The sequence below is a fragment of the Zeus faber genome, assembly GCF_960531495.2.
Source record: "Zeus faber genome assembly, chromosome: 11".
Classification (NCBI taxonomy): Eukaryota; Metazoa; Chordata; class Actinopteri; order Zeiformes; family Zeidae; genus Zeus; species Zeus faber.
Window position 1 is genome coordinate 8,985,077 of NC_137205.1, and position 25,000 is coordinate 9,010,076.

General features: G+C 44.2%; 1 protein-coding gene across 1 annotated transcript in view; it reads left to right on the plus strand.

Moving 5' to 3' along the window:
• The window catches only part of myo15aa (myosin XVAa), a gene marked incomplete at both ends in the record, with an annotated part of 59,190 nt that overhangs the window by 11,068 nt on the left and 23,122 nt on the right, over positions 1-25,000 (plus strand). Inside the window, 25 exons of the mRNA XM_080009558.1 lie at positions 9-170; positions 973-1,086; positions 6,589-6,647; positions 7,587-7,710; positions 7,881-7,976; positions 8,092-8,223; positions 8,329-8,454; positions 8,587-8,664; positions 11,502-11,659; positions 11,779-11,824; positions 11,930-12,054; positions 13,111-13,228; positions 14,435-14,610; positions 15,272-15,356; positions 15,454-15,507; positions 15,598-15,679; positions 15,766-15,896; positions 16,467-16,562; positions 16,687-16,922; positions 21,316-21,506; positions 22,186-22,258; positions 22,382-22,573; positions 22,708-22,820; positions 22,954-23,048; positions 23,894-24,020. Coding sequence (XP_079865684.1) covers positions 9-170; positions 973-1,086; positions 6,589-6,647; positions 7,587-7,710; positions 7,881-7,976; positions 8,092-8,223; positions 8,329-8,454; positions 8,587-8,664; positions 11,502-11,659; positions 11,779-11,824; positions 11,930-12,054; positions 13,111-13,228; positions 14,435-14,610; positions 15,272-15,356; positions 15,454-15,507; positions 15,598-15,679; positions 15,766-15,896; positions 16,467-16,562; positions 16,687-16,922; positions 21,316-21,506; positions 22,186-22,258; positions 22,382-22,573; positions 22,708-22,820; positions 22,954-23,048; positions 23,894-24,020 — 2,989 coding nt within the window. The remainder of the gene's footprint in view (positions 1-8; positions 171-972; positions 1,087-6,588; positions 6,648-7,586; positions 7,711-7,880; positions 7,977-8,091; positions 8,224-8,328; positions 8,455-8,586; positions 8,665-11,501; positions 11,660-11,778; positions 11,825-11,929; positions 12,055-13,110; positions 13,229-14,434; positions 14,611-15,271; positions 15,357-15,453; positions 15,508-15,597; positions 15,680-15,765; positions 15,897-16,466; positions 16,563-16,686; positions 16,923-21,315; positions 21,507-22,185; positions 22,259-22,381; positions 22,574-22,707; positions 22,821-22,953; positions 23,049-23,893; positions 24,021-25,000) is intronic.

Genomic DNA, 25,000 nt, shown 5'->3' on the forward strand with positions numbered 1-25,000 from the left:
CCACCCAGGGGGGGGATTGTGGGATAACGGGAAAGAACGACGCCGAAGACTTCCTCCGTCTGCTGGCCGCCATGGAGATCCTCCACTTCACCAGCGACGACCAGCTGACCATCTTCAGGGTTCTGTCCTCCGTGCTGCACCTGGGCAACGTCTACTTTCAGCGATACGAGGTGCTTTTCCCCCAGTGTCTTAAGCTTCTGGCTGCAATAACCTTCATAAAAAAATGCCTTTGAGCTTCACTTTAATCTTCACATCATCATAATCTTTAATCTTCCAGTTAAATGTATATAAATGTGGGATTCCTCCAAGACTATGGGGGTGATAATGGAGCGGTTTCACAGACAGGGTTGAATTTAAATCAGGACTAAGATAATCCTGCTTAAATGATCCAGAATTTAAAAATGCCTTTCTGAGAAGTTACTTAGGTCAAGATTCATTAGTTCTAGACTAGGAAGTCCTCGTCTCAGGACATGAAGGACTAGTCAACTCCTGCCAGAGGATTGCTCCTGTCTATAACCACCATCCTTCACTCTGGTCTTAGTTGTGGTCAGCCTCTGGCCGCGGTAAATCTTCCTTCCTTCTAATCTTCCGTCTGGAAATCTGATTTTTTTTAACCAAGACCAGGGCAAGTCGGGGACTATTTTAAACCACGACTGAGAAAGGCCAATTCAGTTAGTCCGGATTAAAAGTGTCAATTAGTATAAAATGAGGCCTGATCTTCGTCCGCGAAACTGCCCCATAGATTTATATGGATGTAAAGATCGGTAAATATAGATCTTCAAATATATTTATAGTACATTCATCTGAAAAAAAAAAAAGTCAAGTAGCTTTTGTGACTTTAAATATCGACCGGAATTTTGAATTGATCCCGTTAACTTACATGTTGAAAAAAAACCAAAAAAAAAACCGCAGCCCGCCAGGAGAGGGCGACAGTGAGTCCGTCCTAAAGCTGTGCGTGACGCTGCACTACAGGCGGACGGCCAGGAGGTGGCGTCAGTGGTGAGCGCGCAGGAGATCAGAGTGGTGGCGGAGCTGCTGCAGGTCTCACCCGAAGGACTGCAGAGAGCCATCACCCACAGAGCCACTGTGAGTCCCGCCAACCGTGTGCGTATGCGTGCCTGCGCGTACGTGTGCGTGTGCGCGAGAAATGACATTACGAAGACTATTTACAACGACCTCAACACGTCTCATGTAAATTAGAGTCATACATCGCCCTCGTCTCCGGGATTGGGCCAATCCAAATGGGCCAAATCATGACATTCAATTGAATATGTGAGTGCGTTTGATAAAAATGTGATAATTACATTTCGACGCGATATGATAATGGTTCCTACTGTACTTGAACTCATGTACAGCAGTTCTACTGATATGTAGTTCCAAATTGGAACTAGGTTTCCCAACGTTTTGATTATATTACAGGGGACCTATATGCCCCTTTTTACACAAGTTAATATAGGTCTCTGAAGTCCCCAGAAGATGTCTGACGTTTTTTGTTGTTGAAAATGCCACTCAGATTATACATTCTAGCAATTTGAACATGTCTCTAACCGCTGGGTTGGAGGTTCCAGAGGTTCCTGTTCCCGGACGCTCTTTTTCAGTGGGTGGCGCCACCCCCCTGAGACCCCTAGTTTTGTGAACCAATGGGTTTTGAGCTTTACTTCCGGGTTCTTATTGTTATTTCCTCTGTAAACTTTCACTGATTTCACATTGTTAGTCAACCAAAGTCGGTTTCTGAACAAATTTGAGGCGAGAAATAAGCAATCTAATTTCCGAATCTTCACTCATATTAGATCTATAGGGCCTCATTTAAAAGTTTGTCACAACTTTAGTCGCCGACACCGTACCGGGATACGGCACGCAGGAATCTTTTGTTTCATGTAAACATCGGAATAAAAAAATCTGTAGATAAATAAATAAACAAATAAATAAATAAATAAAATATACATCATACAGTATATATATACCCACAATAAAAACACACAATTTTTATTTGTTTTGTTTTGAGAAATGCACAGCAGATCGTGCGCCGCAGCCTACAGTCTATGAAGAGCATACTTTTTTTTAAGAAAGAATTTTTTTTTAAATGCTGACATTTCCCTCGTCTACAGTTTATTTACGGACCGTTGGTATTAATTCCTATTTCTTTAAAAAAAATTGTGCTGGTCTGTAAGCGAACAGAGTGACACTTGTTATTCTCCAGCTGTCGTTGGAGATATTCAGATGGAGGACGGTTTGTTTCACGACATGTTTTCTGATAAACTCAGCTCACAAAAAACTGACTGAGTTGTCTTGTTTTACTGTTTGTGTGTTCGTAGGCGCATCAGGGACCCAAATGTATGTGAACAAGCACTGAAAAAGTGTGTTTTTCATAAAAGGTTCCCTTTAATACATTTATTAAAATCAGGTGATACAGTAAAGTATAGTGGACAGTAAAATACAGTTGTGAGAATGATATAAATTATAAATAATATATTAAACATATTTTTATTGCTGAAAAAATAGAGTGTAATAGATTTCAATTATTTTATTTTCTGTACATTTTTCTTTTTATCATGTTACTTGTTATTTTTAAGAGAAATTAAGATTTTTTTATTCCTCCCATATTATTTTTTATTTTTTTAAATAAATTAAGATTCATTAAAAAAAATCTCCCATATTATTTAGAATTATTAAGAGAAGTAATGATTTATTTTTCTCCCTTGTTATTTATTATTTTTAAGATAAATTAGGATATTAATGTACTTTTTTCCTTCCATGTTATTTGTTATTTTTGAGAAATATCAGACCCTATACTAATGGAGCCTGGCGAAAATCGACAGCATAATACTAACACTATACAAATACTAAAGAGATCATTGAACTGAAATTATCGTCTTTCGGACTAACTACCTATGAGCCAATGTTTTGATTTGGGAAAAGCTTCAATCCTAAATCCTCGCATCTACCTCAAACGCCTCTTTTGTCCCTGACTTCAACCGCGCGATCACCAAACTATCCAATGGCTGAGCGGCTACTGTTCAAAAGCCCTCGATTCGTTCACCTGCATTCAAAAAGAGAAGATCTGACCTTGGACAAGACACGCCTCCATCCCCATCCGCTTGGCGATGTTTGACCGAGGCTGGAAACAGATTTCATGTCTTGAGCGGTAACAGAGTCGGCTTCATAAAACAATCAGGAGCAACATTGCGGGGGGGTGTCGGATTTACAACAATTCAGCAGGCTTACATTTGGAGACTGGCCACACGGAACTGTATGTGCTTAATCACACGCACGCACACACACACACACACACACACACACAAACACACACATAAATGCATATGTACATACTTCAACACCAAATACTTACACATTACTATTGAAACATGTCTTTACTTGACTCCTTGTGTCTAGTTTTATGGCCCGTTTTAAAGCTTTTTGTGAATGGCAAGATTAAGGATTTCCCACAAACACCTCCACTCCAGGGATGGGACCTTACTTTTGTTTCTTCTTCAAGCTCCCATACAGGAAGTTCTCTTTACATACGGTGGCGAACGTCCTGTCGCCCTGTCTCCCCTGACCCCTTGGTGCTTCTCGCCTCTTCTGAATCCATTGTCCATCCCAGCTCTAAGAAGCTCCAAACTCCCTTAACTCCATTCAGCCAACTTGCGGAGATCGTTTTCTTCTTCACCTTGTGATGTGTGTATTTTTTTTTTAAATCCAACGAGTACGACCACCCGTCCTTCTCCAATCCCCTGTCTCCATTGGTCCATTGATTTTGGTTCCGCCTGCCCAGGAACGATACCGAACAATACCTCCGTCATTTGAATTGCCCAAAGAAAAAAAGAGCGAATCCACGGGAATTGGACCTCTGCCCTCAGGTCTCTGGAGGAGATCCAGAAGGATTTGGTCCCTTCTGGCAAAGGGGGTTCAGAGTGGGGCTCGACATCGATCCGGACCGTCCCAGTCATCGCGGCCGGCTCCCTACGGTTACCCCAAAAGTGAATAAATCCTTTGCGATAGTCGTCATGTCTGCCCGTCCTGTCCTGTTCTGTCGTTTGATTTCCTCTCCGTCCGACTTCCGTCCACGGATCCACCTCCCTCTGAACGCTTCCTGGGTGGACAGAGGAAGAGCATGAGTGATTGATGACACCCCTGCTGCTATCAATGAATGAGCGGATAGTGAAGGAGAGAAAGAGAGAGAGAGAGAGAGAGAGAGAGAGAGAGAGAGCGAGAGGGAGGGAGTGGGAGGGAGTGGGTGAGTGAGAGAGAGGGCACTCGGGATGGAAGGAATACACTGAAAGTACTTCTCATAATGGCACACACACACACTGTATACTGTATACACTATGCAAGATACTTCTGTATAATTAAACCCTTAATTAGAGGGGTGCCTCCTATGGTTCCAATGTAACTGGAGATGAGCCCCCAGTCATGCCTAGTGTGTGCGTGCATGCGTGTGTGTGTGTGTGTGTGTGTGTGTGTGTGTGTGTGTGTGTGTGTGTGTGTGTGTGTGTGCGTGCGTGCGTGCGTGCATGTGTGCGGGGGGAGGCGGTTTCATGTTTTATCTGATCGGACCACAAGACCCAGGCCCTGGCCTCGATGTATTGCGAGAGTGGCCGAAGAAGAGGAACTATAAGGAGGGAAGACTCAAGAGTCACGAGGGAGAGAGAGAGAAACAGAGGGAGGGAGGGAGGGAGGTTTAACAAATCAAAAGCTGAGTGAAAGAGGCAGAGAGAGAGAGAGAGAGAGAGAGCGAGAGAGAACGGTTGCTGCATTAATCCTTCAGTAGGTCTTACATTACCGCTCGGATGGACGCTGCTGTACCTGGAGCTCCATTGCATCTTTCTTTCCATCGGGAGGAGTTAGAGGAAAGGAGAGCCGTGTTTTGAGATGTCAGATATTGTGAACAGAAGTAATGGAAACAATAGAAATTAATATGTGAAGTTCAGTGTCCAGTAGGGGTGGGAATCACAGGGTAACTCACGATACGACGCCATCACGATACAGCGATTCTGCGATACTCGATACATTGCAAGACAATTCATCTACGATACAGCACGATATCTGTGTAACTGAAGAAGACAAAATACCCCTAAAAAGGCAAAAAGCAGGAATTATGTATTTACTCACTGCATTGTGGTGTCAGTTTCACAGAATTTGACAACTGAGATGAAACAATGTCCAACAAAAAACATGTCCAATATTTAAATGTACCTTAAAATATATAAAATACTCAATCAATGCTCAATTGTTAAATTAAAGTACAATATGAGAGACCTTCTTCCTTTAAACATGGTAGTGAATAAAAAACATGATAAGATTCAACCCCAGTAACTGAATTTAATTCCAATACAAACAAGTATCGTGTTCAATTTCTCACATTTTTACAAACCAAATTTCATGAAAACCGCTTCAGAATGAAGCCAGTTACAGTAAATGTTGTCGTGTGTCTCTCAATACATGTGGTATTTGTTTCCTAGCGGAGGGTGACCGCTCCAATGTGGTGGACGTGCAGACGCAGAGGGGTGACACTGGCTGTATCCACAGCTCATTCACCACATGTCCTAAAGTGGCCGCAACAAAGTGCGACGTACTGTCAGCCAGTCATTGCTCTTCAGAGTCACAGCCCACATCTGTCTTGTCTATCTTCTTTTCACTGCAACTCTGCATTGACATTTAAAGAATTATTACTTTAAAAAGTGACAGCGGTGGTAAAACTATATCTCACGATTACAAATATTTCCATTAATCCGCGGTTCACATGCGTGCTGAACCTTGGGGGGCGATCCATACGGATCACGGATCATCCACGTTCCTCTAGTTTAGAGCGCCAACATGTTTCAATAACAACATCGATATTTGGCACCAGTGTGTCACGATATATTCCAATATCGATATTTTTTCCCGTCCCTAGTTGCCAGTGGTGAGTCATCAGGCACGAACAACAAATACAAACCAAAGAATGCACAAATATAGCAAGGTCAATGTCAACCCACTTGAAAATCTCAAAAATGTCCATTGGTTTAATCGCAGGATGCCCGTTTTATCGAAAAATACCATGAAATGAGTCTTGAAAGCTTTATGGTTGGCCAACGATTGGTCATTCCACTTGCATTACCCTCATGGACCAGTAGGGCAGGGGGCACAGGTTAAAAATCGCAGAACTAGGCAAAATGACAAAACCCACCTTTCTGCTTGTGTATGGGCTGAAACCAGTGCCAGAGCTTGAGTTGGATGTTTGTGTGCTTGTTTTGGGGTTTTGAGTTCCTCAACGCAGTTGCAAATTTTAAACAATGATTTTGTCACGCGAAAATGTGAAATATGCAATGTTTTTCAAAGGAGAAGTGAAATGCTTTTATTTTCCCCCAAAGTGCTGTCTGTAATTTCCTCCTTTTCAAAACCATCTCAATCCGCTCTTTATCTGTGTTATTTGATGGGCAAGGGATAGTTTTGAAGAGCATAGTGTTTAATACCCTTTCATTAGTGATTGAGAATGATTTCCCCACAATGCAGCTGTAACGTAACGGGTGAGCGAGCAACACAGATTAACAACTTTTCCGTCGGAATGAAGATGATGTTGCTTAACCGTCCCCTCTTCCCACACAGGAGACCACGAGAGAGAAGATCTACACCCCTCTGACTGTGGAGAGCGCCGTTGATGCCAGGTGAGGGACAACCACCCAGCATGCGATGCACCCGAGCGTGGTGTGTTCCGTTTGTTTACTCGGTTTGCATACAGAAATACGTTTGACGTATGGTCGACTTTGAGGTTGGCTTTCGGGTCATCATCTTGCTGTAATCCTCAACCCCTCTTCCACCTCGACGTCGCGGAAGACTCTCGAACATTGTCCTCTTGAAACTCTGGACATTTGATAGAATTTGTTCTTCCTTCCACAATATGTTCTGGTCCATACAACCACAAAGCAACATGGATCTACCCCCATCCTTGACTGTTGGGAAGGTGTTCTTTACAAGCGCTTTACCCCTTTTTGGGTTCATTTTTTTGGGTTTTGGTGGTTTTGGTCCAAAGAGCATAATTCCAAAAGGCATAAAGCCTCTCAAGCTTCAGACTCTTTATTTTCTGTTGAAGTCACAGCATAGGCTTCCGTCCGTAACCTCTGCTATGGAGGTTTTGGATGACTAAAGTGCATTTTTTCATTCTCCTATGAACAACTAGACCTGTCTCCACTACTGCTGCTCTTTCGCAGTGACCAATGGGTTCCTCTGAGCATTTCTCACCCGGTTTCCAGTTCATCTGCTATCTTTCTTGGTTCCCAGACCTTGGGTTGACTTGAACTATTCCATCCATCTTCCATTTTCTGGCGACGTTTCTGCGGGTGGAAGTAGATTTTTCTACAGCCTCCTCCTTGTGGTTGTCAACTACGGACAGAATCAGCCCTCGCAGTCCGGTAGTTGAGAAGACACGGAGTGACCTCAGAATCAACAGTAAATCCCTGTCACTTCAGTTCACTACGTCACCCCCAAGAGTGACGAGCGAGACCATGGGTTTGTTTGGCCTGCTAATCCTTTTTTTTTTTGTTTTTAATGTACATGCTCCCTTCTTCATTCCTGCCTCCGATATCTGTCCCATGCTGTCGATGCAGAGACGCCGTTGCCAAGATTCTGTACTTGCTGCTCTTCCGCTGGCTGACGGAGAGGATCAACGCCCAGGTTTACCCCCGCCAACACGCCTTCTCCATCTCCATACTGGACATTTACGGATTTGAGGTGAACGCCTACTACGTCCAACCAGTCTTATTAAAATGATAGTATTACAAGTATAAAAACGTTGTTATTATTTTGTTGAAATAGTATTAGCCCCCTCGTAAATGATCACTCCCCAGAGATTAAGACGACGTGCGATTAATCACCTGTTCTTTGTGTATGTGTGTCAACAGGATCTGGCCTTTAACAGCTTTGAGCAGCTTTGCATCAATTATGCAAACGAATACCTGCAGTTCTTTTTCAACAGGATCGTATTCAGGGAGGAACAGGTGAGTGGACACGCACGCACGCACGCACACACACACACACACACACACACACACACACACACACACACACACACACATTACTACATTTTACTGTAGATATGTGTTTTTTATTTAGGAGGAGTACAGCAGGGAGCAGGTCCCTTGGCAGGACATCCCATTCAGTGATAACCAGCCGTGCATTGACCTCATCGCTGCTAAGCCTCACGGGATATTGAGGATCCTGGACGACCAGAGCTGGTTCCCTCAGGTAAGAAGTGGCTATACAGTATATGCTGTACATACAGATTATAGAGAGCCATCACGGAATACATCTGTGTGAATTTAATTTCTTTGGGCATTTTCTTGTCATCAGGCAACAGACCACACTTTCCTGCAAAAGTGTCACTATCACCACGGCAACAACCCGCTGTATCTCAAGCCAAAGATGCCTCTCCCAGAGTTTACCATCAAGCACTTTGCAGGCAGGGTCACCTATCAGGTAGACTTGCTCATCTGGATTTATTTACCCTTTTATCAATCGGCAAAACTAGGAACTTTTTATTAATAGGCCCTGGAAATAAGAGGTTTTTTTTAATCCTCAATGTCACAACGCTGCTCTCAAATTCCTCAGGTCTACAAGTTCTTGGATAAGAACTATGACCAGGTTCGACAGGACGTGTTGGACCTCTTCATCCAGAGCAAGAACAAGGTGGGTGAGGCAGGAGCGTTTTTTGATTTCTGACAGACAACTCTTAAACTGGGTGCACACTACAAGATAATAAAGCTAATTTTGAGCTTGATTCCTCCCTTCCGACAATAGTGAGCAAAGTCAAGAGTTTTTGGTTCTAAAGATTAATGTGCCGGATTATCCTGTCTTGTGAGGTATGTTACGAGTGTTTTTTACTTCCCAGATCTTCTCGGAAGTCCGTCTAGGCCGCACCGATCGCAAATATTAAACAGGTTCAATATTTACAATCCAATACCAGTAGTTATGATAATACATTTAAAAATACATTTATTTATAAAGCACATTTTCGTACAGAGATTGTTGCTCAAAATTCTGGACATAAGAAATCCAGTAAAAACTCAAGCAGACAGAAGAAAAAGACAATAAAAAAAAAAAGTACATGCTGAAATAGTACAAACAATGAAGACACTATCAAGTAAAAACCTGAGCAAAACAGATCAATAGTGAAATAGCGAAAAATAAAATAAAATAAAAACAATAGTACCTGCTAAGATAATACAAATAATGGCAAAAGATAATGAAAACACTACCAGTGAATGTAAGAAAATGAAAAGGCAGAGCAAGCTAACTAAAGGCAAGTTTAAATATGTGTGTTTTAAGAAGATTCTTCAAAGTGTTCAGAGTTTCTGCTTCTCTGATATTGTCTGGTAGGGCGTTCTGGAGCCCATGGCCTTAGAAGCTTGAAGCCACCTCACTGCTTCTCTTATGGTTTACTTTCGGAATATCTAAAAGAGAACCAGTGGATGATTTAAGGGTTGTGCTAGGCACATGTTTCTGAACGCAGTCACCAAAATATTTTGGTGCTAAACCTTTTACCGTTTTAAAAACCAAAAGGACAACCTTCAAATGCATTCTAAAACGCACATGTAGCCTGTAAGGAGCGCTGGCAAAAATGTGGTCTTTTTTGTGCGAGTCAATACCCTTCCGGCCGCTTTCTGAACTAACTGTAATCATTTCATACTTTTTTGGGGCAAACCAGAGAGAGAGAGAAGGCTATTGCAGTAGTCAAGGCGACTGGTGATGAATAGCATGCATAAGCTTTTCTGCATCCGTCAGAGGAAATGTCTGACTTTTTGCAATGTTTTTTGAATGAAAAAAGGCAATTTAGTAACATTTCTTATCTGGGGCTCAAATGTGAGGTCATTATCTATAATGACGCCTAGGTTCTTGGCTTCTTGATTACTACATATGCCCAGATGCTCTAGGTTTTTTGATATTGTATCTCTTTGACTTTTTGTATTCTCTTTGGTCTGGTACTTGGAAAATTCTGGGACATCCTCATTTTAATATCTGTTAGACATTTCTCCAGTGAGCTGAGTGGACTTGTATCACCAGGGAACTCAGGGGGTTAAGTGTCTTGCTCAAGGACACTACAGCATGCTAGCAGGAGGAGCCTGGGATCGAACCAGCAACCTTTAGATTACTGCTGAGAACCCCTGCTGGCACTTCTCTGACCACTGGACCGGACCTGGGGCACCCTTTCAAGTTAAATCACACGAGGGGCTGGTTAGCTCCGAAAAGTCGGGTATGAACCTTCTGTAGTAGCCAGTGAGCCCCAAGAACTGCTTCACCTCCTTCTTGGTCTTGGGTCTTGGCGTGTTCGCGACCCTATCAGTTTTATCAAGCTGGTATTGGACCAGGCCTTCACCCAAGTGGTTCCCCAGATACCGTACCTTCCTCCGTCCCACAGCACACTTCTTTGGGTTGGCGGTGAGCCCGCCCACCTCAGGGACTCAAGCACTGCACCCACATGCTGCATATCCCCTCCCAGGTGTCGCTGTGAATGATCCACATGGTGGTGTATGAGGGATGTGAGGCCTGGCAGGGAGGAGAAAACATCAGCGAAGCGACGCTGCTTAACCACGCACTTCGTCCGTCACAACAATCGTACACATATTTAAAGAACTTTGTGGGGATGGGATCAAGTGAGAAGGTTGAGGATTTAATTTGAGAGAACTTCACTCAAAGCTTGCGTGTCAATTTGCTCAAATGAATCCATGACAGCATCAATTTGTGTACATTGATCATCTAAATCTGTAGTTGACTTGACCTGCGAGATTTGTGAACCAATACTGGATACCCTTTCTTGAAAAAAAGTAGCAAACTTGTTACATCTAGATGTGGAACCGGACGCAATGCTGCATATCCTGTAGTGTGGGGAGAACCCAGAGGATGGCCGAGGATGTGGTCTTTGGATTATGAGGTGGGACGGACTGATAGCCATTTTTATTCATGCAAGATTTACGGTTTGGAGAATCAAGACTCTAATCTTATGTAGCTGCACCTCTGTGTCATATCTTGTGTGGCTTCGCGAGATTAGGACCCTTGCGAGATTAGGTTGTTGGTGAATGGAATCTGTTAGTGTGTGGTGTGCTGTTTGGGCAATCTTTGCTCTCCACACACTACAGTATAGGAACAAAACTGTTAAATTGCTCATGATATGTCGTTATGTGTGGGGTTTCTCACATTTTCAACATCTGTAAAGATTTGAAAAATCCTGTAGTGTGGGCCAGGCTTTAAATTTACTTTAATACTGGATAGAAGAGTAGAGCCCAACAGGTGGATGCAGCGGGAGGCGGTGGGAGAGCAACAAACCAGCTGCAAAGCAGGAAGGAAAGCAGGTAGGGCAGGAGGAATTGACTGCTTAAATAGGTCGGCCCAAAAATGCGTGGAAGCATGTGGCGTTGTGAAGTTGTCTGACAGAGGTAGATTTGCAAGCTACACATCATTTTACCAGGCATATCATATCAGTCTTGAAGAAAAGTAAACCACGTAATATTTTCTGTAATGGCGTCCAGATGGTGTCCAACCTCTTCCTGAGTCAAGCCGAGTCCACGGCTCAGCCCAAAGGAGGCCACATGAGGAAGAGCAGCACGGTAACCAGGAAGTACCAGGCCCCCACCGTCAGCAACAAGTTCCAGACCTCCCTGTTGGAGCTGGTGGAGAAGATGGAGAGGTCAGGAGAAAGATAAAGAAGAATGAAAATATTAGTGTAAAAAAGTCTTGTATCTTTGCATTGGAGAGCCCAATCAGAAATTATGGACGATGACCCTTTCGTTCCTCTTGTCTTCTCAGGTGTAACCCCTTTTTTGTGCGCTGTATCAAGCCAAACAACAAGAAGGTCAGTGGTCACACAACTCCATAGATAGATAAATCTTACGTGGATATATGTATGTGTGTACGTACAGTATAGGTGTGTATTTCTTTTGTACACATGTACGCACAGGAACCCGGCATGTTTGAGAGCGATTTGGTCAGCAGCCAGCTGCGCTACTCCGGGATCATGGAAACCGTCAGGATCCGCAGAGATGGATATCCAGTTCGACTGCCATTCCACGTCTTCCTGTTCAGGTTACTCACCCACACACACACACACACACACACACACACACACACACACACACACACACACACACACACACACACACACACACACACACACACACTAACAGGCTGGCACAGAGTCATACAAGAATACATGTTCCATCCACACCCAGGCAATAAGCAATAAGTGATATTTATTGTGTTAATATTAAATTCTTTAATTATATATGTCCATATTATTTGTGTGCTATATTATATATGTGCTATATTATATATGTTTTTATATATATTTCACATGTATTTTATATTAAATAATACTAGTACTATAATAATACTATAATAATATAATAATAAAATAAGAATATAATATGTACTATCTTCTATAATATTTTATCTATTATTATTATTATTTTATTTGACCTATACTGTATGTATTTATCTATATTTATTAATTATATATAATATTCACTAAGCAATATATAGTAAAATACAATAAGCAAAAGTCTAAAATCAATAGCTGAAAGACAAATATAGGAAGTAGACGAAAAAACCTAGGCTCAGAACTCTAACAAGGAACGAATTTACACGAGTGGAATTTATAACGCGGAGGACTCTCTTGACTCAATGGCGACACCTCGTGGAGGAGCCGGGATCTGTGACACTGCAAGCCCCGTGGTCCACCAGCGCCACCTGGAGATGGAAACTGAAAATGCAGTCTTATTCTGGACAACAGTTTGATATGTTGTACAAATTGTTTTCATAAACTGTTTGAAATCGAAGTTGATGTATGAGGAATTTGTGAGACTCGCATTCTAGTTTGTCCAGGTTTATGTGTTTCTAAAGTTGTCTCTTTAAAAAAAAAGTGATGAAACAATGTACAAAAATGAAAACAAGAAGTATAAATATAAAGTCCTCAAAAAAATGAACAAATAAACAAAACAATGAAGTAAATACACCATTGTTTTTTTGATTTAGCAGCAATTATTATTATTATTATTATTATTATTATTATTATTATTGTTGTTATTATTATTATTTTTTAATATTTTTTTTATTTGTGTCTGTTTGCCTTCTACCCCCCAGGTATAAGTCTCTGGTGGGGATGAAGCAGCCTCCGACCCCGGACGGAGAGAACTGTGTGCTGATGCTGAGTAAGCTGTGTCCCCTCAGGCCAGGCTGCTACTACGTAGGGGTCACCAAGGTGTGGTTTTCAACTTTGTCCGATGACACACACATACACACACACACACACACACCCCCCCCAACACACACACACACACACACACACACACACACACACACCAAATTTGTACAAAACAAACACGTGAACGAACTGCTGGAGCTTGCTTCACACCGAATTCGACAAACGACAACAGCAAAGCGGTCGTCCATTAATTCCCATGGAGAGTGGGATTTACTCGCTCTCACCAGAAACCTATGACGTGCTGTGGTGCAAAATATAAAATAAAATATATTAAAATGCATCAAATATCTCTCATAACTCATGCGGCAAGTTTCGGTCGGACCCTACTACCAGAAGTTACATTGGTCAAGTTTATATTATTGCAACTGGGCTTAAAACTACGTAAATAAGCGATTTAACACTATTTTTGTATATCATAAATATATTTTTAGATAAGTGAATCATGTGTATTTTTTCACTTTGCAAAAACTGTATAAAGGGAGTTTCAAACTGTCGTTAATGGAATATGGTAAATGTCCAGGTGATCAAACTACTTGCTGTTGTACTGGTTTTGCTATACAGGTATTCCTCACTTAACAACCTACCTGTTTAACGACCGTTGAGATTTACAGCCAGCTCTCTGACCAGTCTGTACCGTACGCTGCGTACAATATCACGGCGTCTCAGCGTCAAGCATCTCAACCTTTATCAACTTTTATACACTATATACACTATATATACTATATACACTATATACACTAGATATACTTTATATACTATATACACTGTTATACACTGTATAAACCTCATCTCATCACCATTCTTAGTATCGTTCCCTCAGTCTGTCCCGCAGTATTCACTACACAAGCATTCTCAATGGCCACGCCCCCTTACCGTGTAATTACACGGGTCCTCTCTTATCCACCAATTTGCTTAACGACCTGGTTGTAGGAACGGGCTTAAGTGAGGAGTACATGTATATTTTGTGATGCGAAACTCGGACACATTTCATCCGCTAGGGCACTAGGGGGGATGACTCGACTGTCGGATGTGATTACGGATTCAGTGTGAAGTACGTTTAAGGATAGGGAGTAAGTTAGCAGTGTTAGGGAAACTGCTCTCTCCTATATAAAACAAACAGGGCATCAGTGTGTGTGTGTGTGTGTGTGTGTGTGTGTGTGTGTGTGTGTGTGGTGTGTGTGTGTGTCTGTGTGTGTTTTCCAGCTTTTCCTGAAAGAGGATGTCTACCAGGTGCTGGAGGGCAAGCGGGAGTGCGCCCGCCATCTGGCCGCCCTCACTCTGCAGCGCTACGCTCGCATGTTCTTTGTCCGGAGGCGTTTCGTGGCACTCCGCAGCAAGATCATTGGGCTGCAGGCCCGGTGCCGCGGCTTCCTCAGCAGGTTCAGTCCAAATAATAGCTTGTTATTATCGATTATTATCAAAATAATATTTTGACAAAATTGTAATATTCAAATATAGTAGAACTATAGCAGTAATATAGTAATGCGGTAGTAATGAATAAATGATAATAGTAATGAAGTCATGTAATATAAATTAAATAATACTGCATAACATTTATGTGATATTATTACATCATATTACATTTTAATTGAATTAATAACTAATATTTATTTATTTGTTATTTGTTTATTTATTCATCATAGTTTTTTATGCACATTTTCCAAAGAGAACTGCAGTAATACTCCCCATGACAAATTCTGTCATGGGGAGACATGACATGAAAATGTAGTAAAAATATTCTGAACTCCTATTACAAGCACCTAAGAGCTAATGAAATGTTACTTTTCTGGGCTGAGAAAATGCTAATGACTTTGCAACTTGATCATTCATGTTTCAGTTATAATAATGACACTTGGACGGTCCTCAACCATTGACTTACTCCCACATACATAAATGCAAATTGGTGAAGGTGGAGTCACAAGATAATCCAATAGCAATTATTTTTACAAATTTGAATGTATTTGTCATGGTGCCACTTTAGCCTATTGCAGGTCACAGCCCTCCTTACATCTTTACTATCCTATATTCGTCCTCTTCAAGGAAGCGCTATGTGAAGATGAGGGAGGGCCTCGTGCGTTTCCGGTCCCTTGTTCACATGTACGTCAACCGCAAGAGATACATAAAGGTACTAAAATGAACGAAAATGGCGAACACAAGGAGTGCATTTGACCTTTCAAGTAAAGAACAGGAAACAAGCGGTGATCGCTGCGCTGTGTTTGCAGATCAGGCTGGAAGCCCACAGGAAAGCGGAGGAGGATAGGAGGAAGAGGGAGACGGTGGGATCCATCTGGAAGAGCTTGCTTATTTCAACGCCCATTTTTATATCTAAAAACATGTTGTCATACTAAATGTCTTTCCACCGCCAGGAGCTCACCAAGAGGGAGGTTGTGAACGTTACACACCTTGCGATCCCTGCTGAGCTGGGTGCCCTGCTTCAGGCAGCTGCAGGTGTGTGTGTCCTTATATCTATTTCTGTCTGTCTGTCTGTCTGTCTGTCTACCTCTCTGTCCCAATCCCTCTGTCTCTCTCTCCAGTCGGCAGGGAGTTGCACTCGGACTGCCTGGCTCTGCTCCAGGCCCCTCACATCCAAGACGAGGTCCAGCTCACCCTCCCTCTGGACATCAACAACTACCCCTTCTACCGCTATGTGCAGATCTACTTCAGGGTAGGGTTCTCCTGAAAAATGCCTATTGTAACACTTACCTTGCCCCTTGATATAATTAAAAAAAATAATGTCTGTGCACATATTTTTTGGAGTGAAAAATTGTGGACATAATCACCTAAAGCAGCTACCTATTAGTCTGGGAATCTCCTACGCTTAGGCTTAGTTGAACGTTCGCTTTTCCCCGCTTTCGCCTCGCTTTTTTTAAACTTAAATGAGGCGGGGTACCTAAGTATCAGTTTACCCCGCCTCCTCTTCTTCTATGAAAATATCTCAGAAAGAGGCGGTGGGCCGGGGTGGGTGTCGCGAGTGGATTGCGACACAAGTGAACTGATTTAACGCGGGCTGTGCTACCGTGCGACTCGACAACCCCATGGTGTGTAGTTGTGCATTACCCTGAGCTGTCAGTAGCCGGGGCCGAGGAAATCCAACCAGTCAATTTAGCGTTAAGAATTTTACGGTCAGATTGGCCTTCGCTGGAACCATGGAAACGGCTTCTTTAAAATAAATGTGATCCACAGACTTCATTGTTTGAAGCTGTTATCCATTTTTGTTCCTCTTCCCTCCCCGTAGGATCCAAAGTTTGGGATGTTGATGGCCCCTTTGGAGTCACCTCTGACCCTCACAGACGGGGACCTGAGAGAGGACGCCCTAGAAATCTTCATCATGGTGGGACGGTAGTTTTGACATATTTTTCCAGAATCCTTCACCCCCCGTGGTTTCTGTGCACCTAAAACCGTCATGATGGTGTGTGTGTGTGTGTGTGTGTGTGTGTGTATGTGTGCGACCGTAGGTGCTGAGGTTCATGGGCGACCCGCACCTCAACGGGGCGCAGGAGAACCTGTTCGGGAACTACATCGTCCAGCGGGGCCTGTCGTCACCGGGGTTACGGGACGAGATCCTGGCCCAGCTGGCCAATCAAGTGTGGCGGAACATCAACGCCGCCAACGCCGAGCGCGGCTGGCTGCTGCTGCTGGGCTGCGTGTGCACCTTCGCCCCCACGGCCAAGATGGACAAACACCTGCTCAAGTGAGACAGCATAATGAATTTTTTTTAATTACCATTTTTGAACGTTATTTATTTATTTTATTTGGGGTTTTTTTGTATTTGTTTATTGTTCGTTCTGTGGTTTGTTGAATATTGCTGAATTGTTCTTGTTTCTTCTTTATTTTTTAGGTTTATTTTTCTTTTATGAGGTTAGGTTAATTGTATACTTCCGATTTTTTCCTGTCTTCTAGTTAATTTTTAGGTTTATTTAACGAGTCCTATGAAGAATCCTGATATCTGGTGTCAAAACCAGTGACCGCTGCGAAAGGGCAGCTGACAACCCGGGAAAGACCTGGTGACGGCCTGAAGAGACTGCTGGCAGGAGGGAACAGACCCCAACGGGGCTGGCATGGGTTAGCTACCCATGTTAGCAGGAGCCTTTCACTACACATTGTCTTGGATCCACCCAACAATGGCTACGAAAAGTTCAAAACGAAAAACACCCCTTGAGTCTGCGAGAGCGGGGGTGGAAGATGACTCGTCGGCGGACCACAGGGTAACACCCTGGAATGGAAATGACAACGAATCAAATGTTCAGCAAGGTAGTTGACGGAGTAACAGCACTGGCGGGACACAAGCTACAAAGCTGCATCTGTGGCTGGAAAAATGTAACATTAGAGAAGGGTCTCAAGATCCACCAGGGCAGGAAAAAGTCCCTGAGAGAGCTAAGCGAGGGGCCTCGCATTGACCACTACTTCCTCAGAGGTAGGGCAAATCAGTCGAGTGAAGCCCAGCGGCAGGATATTCACCACAGTCCATAGGATACCAGAACCCCAGACGAAGCTCAACCAAGCACAGATCCACCAACGGACATGAGTCCAGAGCCCACCCAGCCACAGACAGCAGTAGAGAGGAAGATGAATGGACGGAAGCCTTTAATTTTGTGGCCTAAATCCTGCCAGAAAAAGGAGTGGGAAAGCACAGACACAGACCTCGTCCATATTCTAGAAGGTCTGAAAGGGTGCGTGGAAAGAAAGCTGGACAAGATCGGAGAGATCATTTACAGCTATGGAGCAGAGAGATTTGGGGTGAAAACTACGAACCTTCAGACACAGAAAGATCCATCAGCAAGTCTCAAGTCCAGGAGACAACAAGAGATCGAGCGACTTGTGAAAGAAAGAAGGAACCATGGAGGAAGGCCACAGTATTGGAAAGGAAAGGACTTGATGCACTACAGGGCGACATCAAGCAGCGTCTTGCAACACTGCAAAGAGCAGAATGCTTGAGAAAGCAACATAAGAAGAAAGTGCGAACGAGGACTGCCTTCTACAGAGATCCCTACAAGTTTGTCAAAGACCTCTTTGTCAAGGAGAAAACTGGGACCCTCAAAGTACCCATAAGGGAACTAGAGGAGCACCTGAGGAAGACCTACTCCGACAACCAGAGGCATGTGCCAGCCAGCATTCCGGATGACATGCCACCAATTCAACCACCTAAACACCAGCTGGAAGCAAGGCCCCCTACTTGGAGCGAAGTTGAGAGCACAGTAAAGCGGGCAAGAACAGCCTCAGCCCCTGGGCCCAATGGCGTTCCATATAGGCTCTATAAGAACACGCCGGGCGTCTTGAAGTACCTCTGGAAGCTCATGAAAGTGGCATGGGAAAAAGGAATTATACCAAAGGCATGGCGATGGGCAGGAGGGATCCTGATTCCCAAAGAGAAGAATTCCTCAACCATCAATCAGTTCCGCCAGATCAGCCTCCTGAATGTGGAAGGAAAGATATTTTTCAGTGTTGTGGCCCAGAGGCTCTCAGTATTCTTGCAGAAGAACAACTTTGTCGACACCTCAGTGCAGAAGGCAGGGATAAGTGGATTCTCAGGATGCCTGGAACACACAAATGTCATCTCGCACCAGGTACAGACAGCCAAGAAGGAGAAGAAAGACCTGCATGTGGTTTTCTTAGATCTTGCCAATGCCTTTGGGTCAGTGCCTCATGAGATTTTGTGGACTGCGTTCAACTTCTTCCAAGTCCCAGAGGGTATCACAAGGCTGGTCAAAGCCTACTTCCAAGACCTTCAGTTCTGTGTTACAGCACAGGCCAGTACAACTGCCTGGCAGCACCTCGAGATAGGCATAATGGCGGGCTGCACCATCTCTCCACTGGCGTTTACCATGGCAATGGAGCTTATTATTCAAGCATCCCGATGGGTGGTTGGAGGGGACCAGTTGAAGAGTGGGCTGCGTCTTCCTCCAATCAGGGCGTACATGGACGACATAACAACAATAACAACAACAAACGCATGCACCAAACGCCTGCTGGATAAACTCCAGGGAAACATCAAATGGGCACAAATGGAGATTAAACCCAGCAAATCCCAAAAAGTATCTCCATTGTCAAAGGCCAGCTTGCCAATGAGAGGTTCCATGTCAACAACGAGCCAATACCAACAGTTCTGGAGAAGCCTATCAAAAGCCTTGGCCGCTGGTATAGCGCAGAACTCAAAGACTCGAAGCAGGTGGAACAGCTCAGGCAGGATACAATCAGTGGCCTCAAGTGGCCTTAACAACACTGCTCTCCCCGGGAAGCAGAAGCTCTGGTGCTTTCAGTTTGGGCTGCTGCCCCGTCTTATGTGGCCAATTTCCATCTATGAGGTCACTCTATCCCATGCCAATCGGCTAGAAAGGCTAGTAAATGCACAAGTGAGGAAGTGGCTTGGACTGCCGAGATGCCTTACTAGCATTGGCCTGTATGGCAGCAGGAACCCTCTCCCTGCCAATCTCAAGCCTGGTGGAGGAGTACAAATGTGCCAAATCAAGGCTGGAGATGACCCTCACAGAATCCCGGGATCCATTTGTCAGAGGTGCTGCTCCAACCCTAGCAATGGGGAGGAAATGGAAGCCATCGGCAGCAGTTGCGGTGGCAAAGACGGCCCTCAGGCACCGGGATGTAGTGGGGCATGTCCAACATGGCACAGGGGGCCTTGGCCTGGCAACAACAACACCCACATGGCAAAAGGCTACTCCAACCGAACGGCGGCACATGGTTGTGGAGGAGGTGCTGGATGAAGTGGGATGGCGTGGAGAGGAGGAAAATTACATGGAGCGAGATGTGGCGCATGGAGTCGAATAGGCTAAGGTTCATCGTCAGAGCCACTTATGATGTCCTGCCCTCCCCAACCAACCTACATCTCTGGTATGGAGAGGACCCAGCCTGTCTCCAGTGTGCAGCCCCAGCAACCCTCAAACACATCTTGGTGGGTTGCAAGACCAGCTTAACGCAAGGAAGATACACCTGGCGCCACAACCAAGTGCTGAAATGCTTGGCTGCCGAAATGGAGAACAAGAGGGTAACCACCAATCCCATGCCTCTAAATGCCCAGACTACCTTCCCACGGAGAACAACCTTCATGCGGGAAGGGGAGAAACAGCGGACCAAGCCATCACTCCCGGACTCTGGCCCACTGAACGCAGCCCGGGATTGGGAAATGCGGGTAGACCTCAGCCAGAGGTTCACCTTCCCACCCAAAATTGTAGTTACCAACCTGCGCCCAGATCTTGTCCTCTGGTCAAAGTCCTGCTGGCGAGTCTTTATGTTGAGCTGACTGTCCCATGGGAGGAGGCCATCGATGAGGCATTCGAACGGAAGAGGCTGCGGTATGCCAACTTAGCAGCAGAGGCAGAGGGGCGGGGCTGGAACGTGAAGGTGCGGCCAGTGGAGTTGGGCGGCAGAGGTTTTGTAGCCAATTCCACCATAAGGTTCTTGAAGGAGGTAGGGATCAGAGGGCAGGCCGAAAGGAAGGCAATCAAAGAACTTGCCACTGCAGCCGAGCGGAGCAGTCACTGGCTGTGGCTGAAACAGAGGGACGCAACATGGGCTGCCAAATAATCATGTTGGTGCCACCGTGCGACACACACTCAGGCCTGATCAACTTGTGGTGGGGCAACCTCGGCAGAGGGTGTCTTGTGATAAATGGCCGAAGCACCCAATGAAGCCGGGGCACACAACTGAAGATGTGTCCCATTGGTGGCCCCACGTGATCTGTGCAAAAACTCACCCCACCCAGGATGACAATCCCAACCCTCTCAATTGTTGTGCTGAAATTTAGGGATTGTAACAACTAGTCCTATAAAGAATCCTATTTGATAGTTTTTTGTCAATATTTTGTTATTCATTTATTGTAAATTGGTTACTGTTTAACATTAGGTTTATTGAGTTTATATTTTCTTTATTGTTCATTGTTTATCTTCAGGTTATTACATTTCTACATTGTACATTGTATTTTGGGGTTTCCAAAATGTCCTAACATCACGTTACTCTTTAAGTTTATTGTATATTGCCAATCTATTCTATCTTATTCTATCTTTCTTTGACTGTTTGCTCTCTCTATTTTACCACCCCCCTCCACACACACACACACACACACACACACACAGGTTTGTCTCTGACCACGCCCCCACCGGCTTCCAGGCCCTGCTGCAACACCGGCTCATCCAGGCCAATCAGAAGTCCCAACTGGGCTCTGGCTCCGCCCCCGAGACCGCCCGGACCTATCCACCGTCGCTGCTGGAGTGGACAGCCAATCGGAAGAAGGCCAGCATGGTGCTGCAGGTGCACTGCTTTGATGGTGAGCTGTACGCCTCCAGCACTGATGCACACACACACACACACACACACACACACACACACACACACACACACACACACACACACACACACACACACACACACACACACACTAATGGTAATGGATGGTCTTGGATAGTGACTGTAGTGAAGAAAGTTGGAGTTTTTGTCTCATTTTACCACAGTATTCCAATACAGTTGGAATGTATTTCTCAAGATTGTGGATTTGTCCCCCCTTGCAAGTAATGGGTGGCAAATCCACAATGATGCATGTGGCATCATGTACCATCATATTCTTGAAAAGCCCCCCCCCCCGCCCCAAAAAAAACAAATTTACAATTTCCCTTTTTTAAATTATATGAATTAAAAAAAATGCAATCCAGTGTTAGTATTCGTTTACCCTGAACATTTACCCATATTTAAAATCTCTCAATTTCTGGAGGCAGAAAAAGAGAGTTTGGTGGGGACGGCATCACTTTTTAGTCAAATGCATCATCATTGATTATTCATAACTGGCCCCGGATCAGGTGGTGGAACATCAAGGCTCTGGCCTTCAACGGCGACATTTGTAGTTGGATTGATTTCAACCATCTGACGACTGTTCCAGAAACACAACAGAGGAAAACAGTTTAAATCAATTTGACCTTTTATTTCTAGCGATATCCATTTTCTCTCTGTAGGTGTGTCGTTCTTATGTCCAGTCCACTCATGGACCAGCGGAGAGGAGCTAGCGGGGAGCATCCTCCGACACAGGTACAGATGTCTCAGTCCTCCAAAACTACCCACCTCGGCCATTATATCATATACAGTATATGTATAACACTTCAACACTTGAAGTACATCTCTTTAAAAACCACTGGAACCTCTCCCTCGCAGGGAGGCGTCGGACTGGTGGAAGGGCTGCTCCGTCCTGATGAAGGAGCACGGCCAGTGGGTGGAGTTGGCCGGCCACGACTACGTGCTGGACCTGATCTCGGACCTGGAGCTCCCGGTCGACTTCCCCAAGCAGAACAGCTACTTCATCATCAGCGCAGAGGGCCCCGCCAGGGTCCGAGCCAACGCCAGCCTGTGAGGACCAGGAAACACACACACAGAGACACTCTTAACAGGGAAATTTGACTGGACTTACCAGTTACTATCCTCTCCTCTCCTCCCCTCCCCTCTTCCCCTCCCCTCTTCCTCTCCTCCTCTTCCTCTCCCAGTACTCTGTTTGGCAGTGGTTTTGACTCGGATGAGGAGCTTCCCTCCTCCTTTCCTCTCAGCAGTGGCAGACCAGCCTACAGTCTGCCTGACTCAGACGGATACTACAGCCACGGTAAACCTGTAAACCTAAGAGTTAATACTCACAATAATCAGCACAAAATCAGTCAATCATCTGTATATATACCAAAATATCGAGATATATATGTGAATTAAATATCCATTTTCTGCTATTTTCCCCTATCTAGTGGAGTCTGATGCATTCAGTGATGGACAGACTCACCGGGGGATGGACCGCTACCTGGACAGCCTCTTCGACCCGGTGCTGTCAGACAGCAACACGGTGAGAAACACACACACACACACACACACAACACACACACACACACACACACACACACACACACACACACACACACACTCACACACACACACACACACACATCCTCGTTCTCTACCTCCTATTCTTTCAAGCAGCAGCTTTTTTAGGTTATAGAATCACTACGTCAACGTCATCTCATCTCCATTTCACCGATCTGTTTTTCTGAATTGAATGATGGGGTGATGATAGATGGATGGAACATGTATTCTTGTATGACTCTGTGCCAGCCTGTTAGTGTGTGTGTGTATGTGTGTGTGTGTGTGTGAGTGTGTGTGTGTGTGTGTGTGTGTGTGTTCTGTGTGTGTGTGTGTGTGTGTGTGTGTGTGTGTGTGTTTGTGTGTGTGTGTTTGTGCGTGTATGAATGGAGCCGACATGATCCCCCAGTGAAGCTGATTAGGTTACTGAGGGACCAGCCGTATTAAACTGTGGTGGCAGGCCACACACTCTCACTGTTTCACTGTGTGTGTGTGTGTGTGTTTATGTGTGTGTGTGTGTGTGTGTGTGTGTGTGTGTGTGTGTGTGTGTGTGTGTGTGTGTGTTGTGTGTGTGTGAATATGTGTGTGCCTTTACTCCAGCATTTACGGTACTCCCTGGGGACCGCTCAGTTCCTCTGGGTTTATTCATTCACAAAGTGTTGAGCCAAAACCAACCAATGGAATACTCTGTTTAATTTATTTTTCTTTATTCTTTCACTTGTGTGCCTCTGATTTGGATACTTGGATACTGTGTGTGTGTGTGTGTGTGTGTGTGTGTGTGTGTGTGTGTGTGTGTGTGTGTGTGTGCGTGCGTGTCAGGACATGGACCGGGTGGGCAGCTTGTCCCGGAGGATGAAGGGAGGAGGGGGCGTAGGGATCTCCGGAGCGGGACAAGAGGCTGAGCGGAGGCATGGAGAAGCCTCTGGCCGACCCTATCCCCCGGGAATACACCCTGGAGGTTAGGGCCTCCACCTGTGTGTGTGTGTGTGTGTGTGTGTATGTGTGTGTGTGTGTGTGTGTGTGTGTGTGTGTGTGTGTGTGTGTGTGTGTGTGTGTGTGTGTGTGTGTGAAACTGTGTGTTTGTCTGTTTACGTATGTGGTTGTTATGTGTGTTGCTGTCTAAATACATCTTCATGTCTGTGTGTGTATGTGCTTTTATCGGCACTAATGTGTACTCAGTGCCTCTTTTGTTTGCATCCATTTCTCTCCACTCTCTCTCCGTCTCTGTATCTCTCTCTCTCTCTCTCTCTCGTGATCAAGTTTATTTTTAACATTTGGAGGGATGCATGTATGTTAACATTAAAAAAAAAAAGAAAAAATTTCAAGAATTAATTGCAGCGGATTGTGGGGTAATTTATGGATCAACTCAAAATAAACACACATAAATAAACAAACAAACAAATAAATAAACAAATAAATACATAGATAGATAAAAATAAATAAACAAAAAAATTCAAATAAAATAAATGAATATAGTGAATAAATATTATGAAAATATCACGATGAATAAAAAGACAGAATAGATGTAATGGGTGCAATTTAAAGGGGAAAAATTAATCTCTCTTTCTGCCTCTCTCTTTCTCCACCTCTCCGTTTCCCCACCATTAATAATTCAGCGTGTTTTAAGTGGGTCTTAAACACTCGGCCTCACACTCGGGCTGATAAATAGCCGTGGCCTCTTTTGTATCCTTCTCCTCTGTCAAATTGAAAAAAAAAAAAAAAAAAAAAAAAAAGAAGCAGCAAAAAACCCTGTGCTGGTCGCTGAAAAATCTCACATTACACTTCTTATGTAAACTCTATTTTGTCTGCTTTTACATTATAAGTACTGAAGAGTAATATTTGAATTGTTAATATTTGTTTTTAATATGAAATTTACCCAAAGGCAAATATATGGATAGATGGATGGATGGATGATTGATAGATAGATAGTTGGAAGGA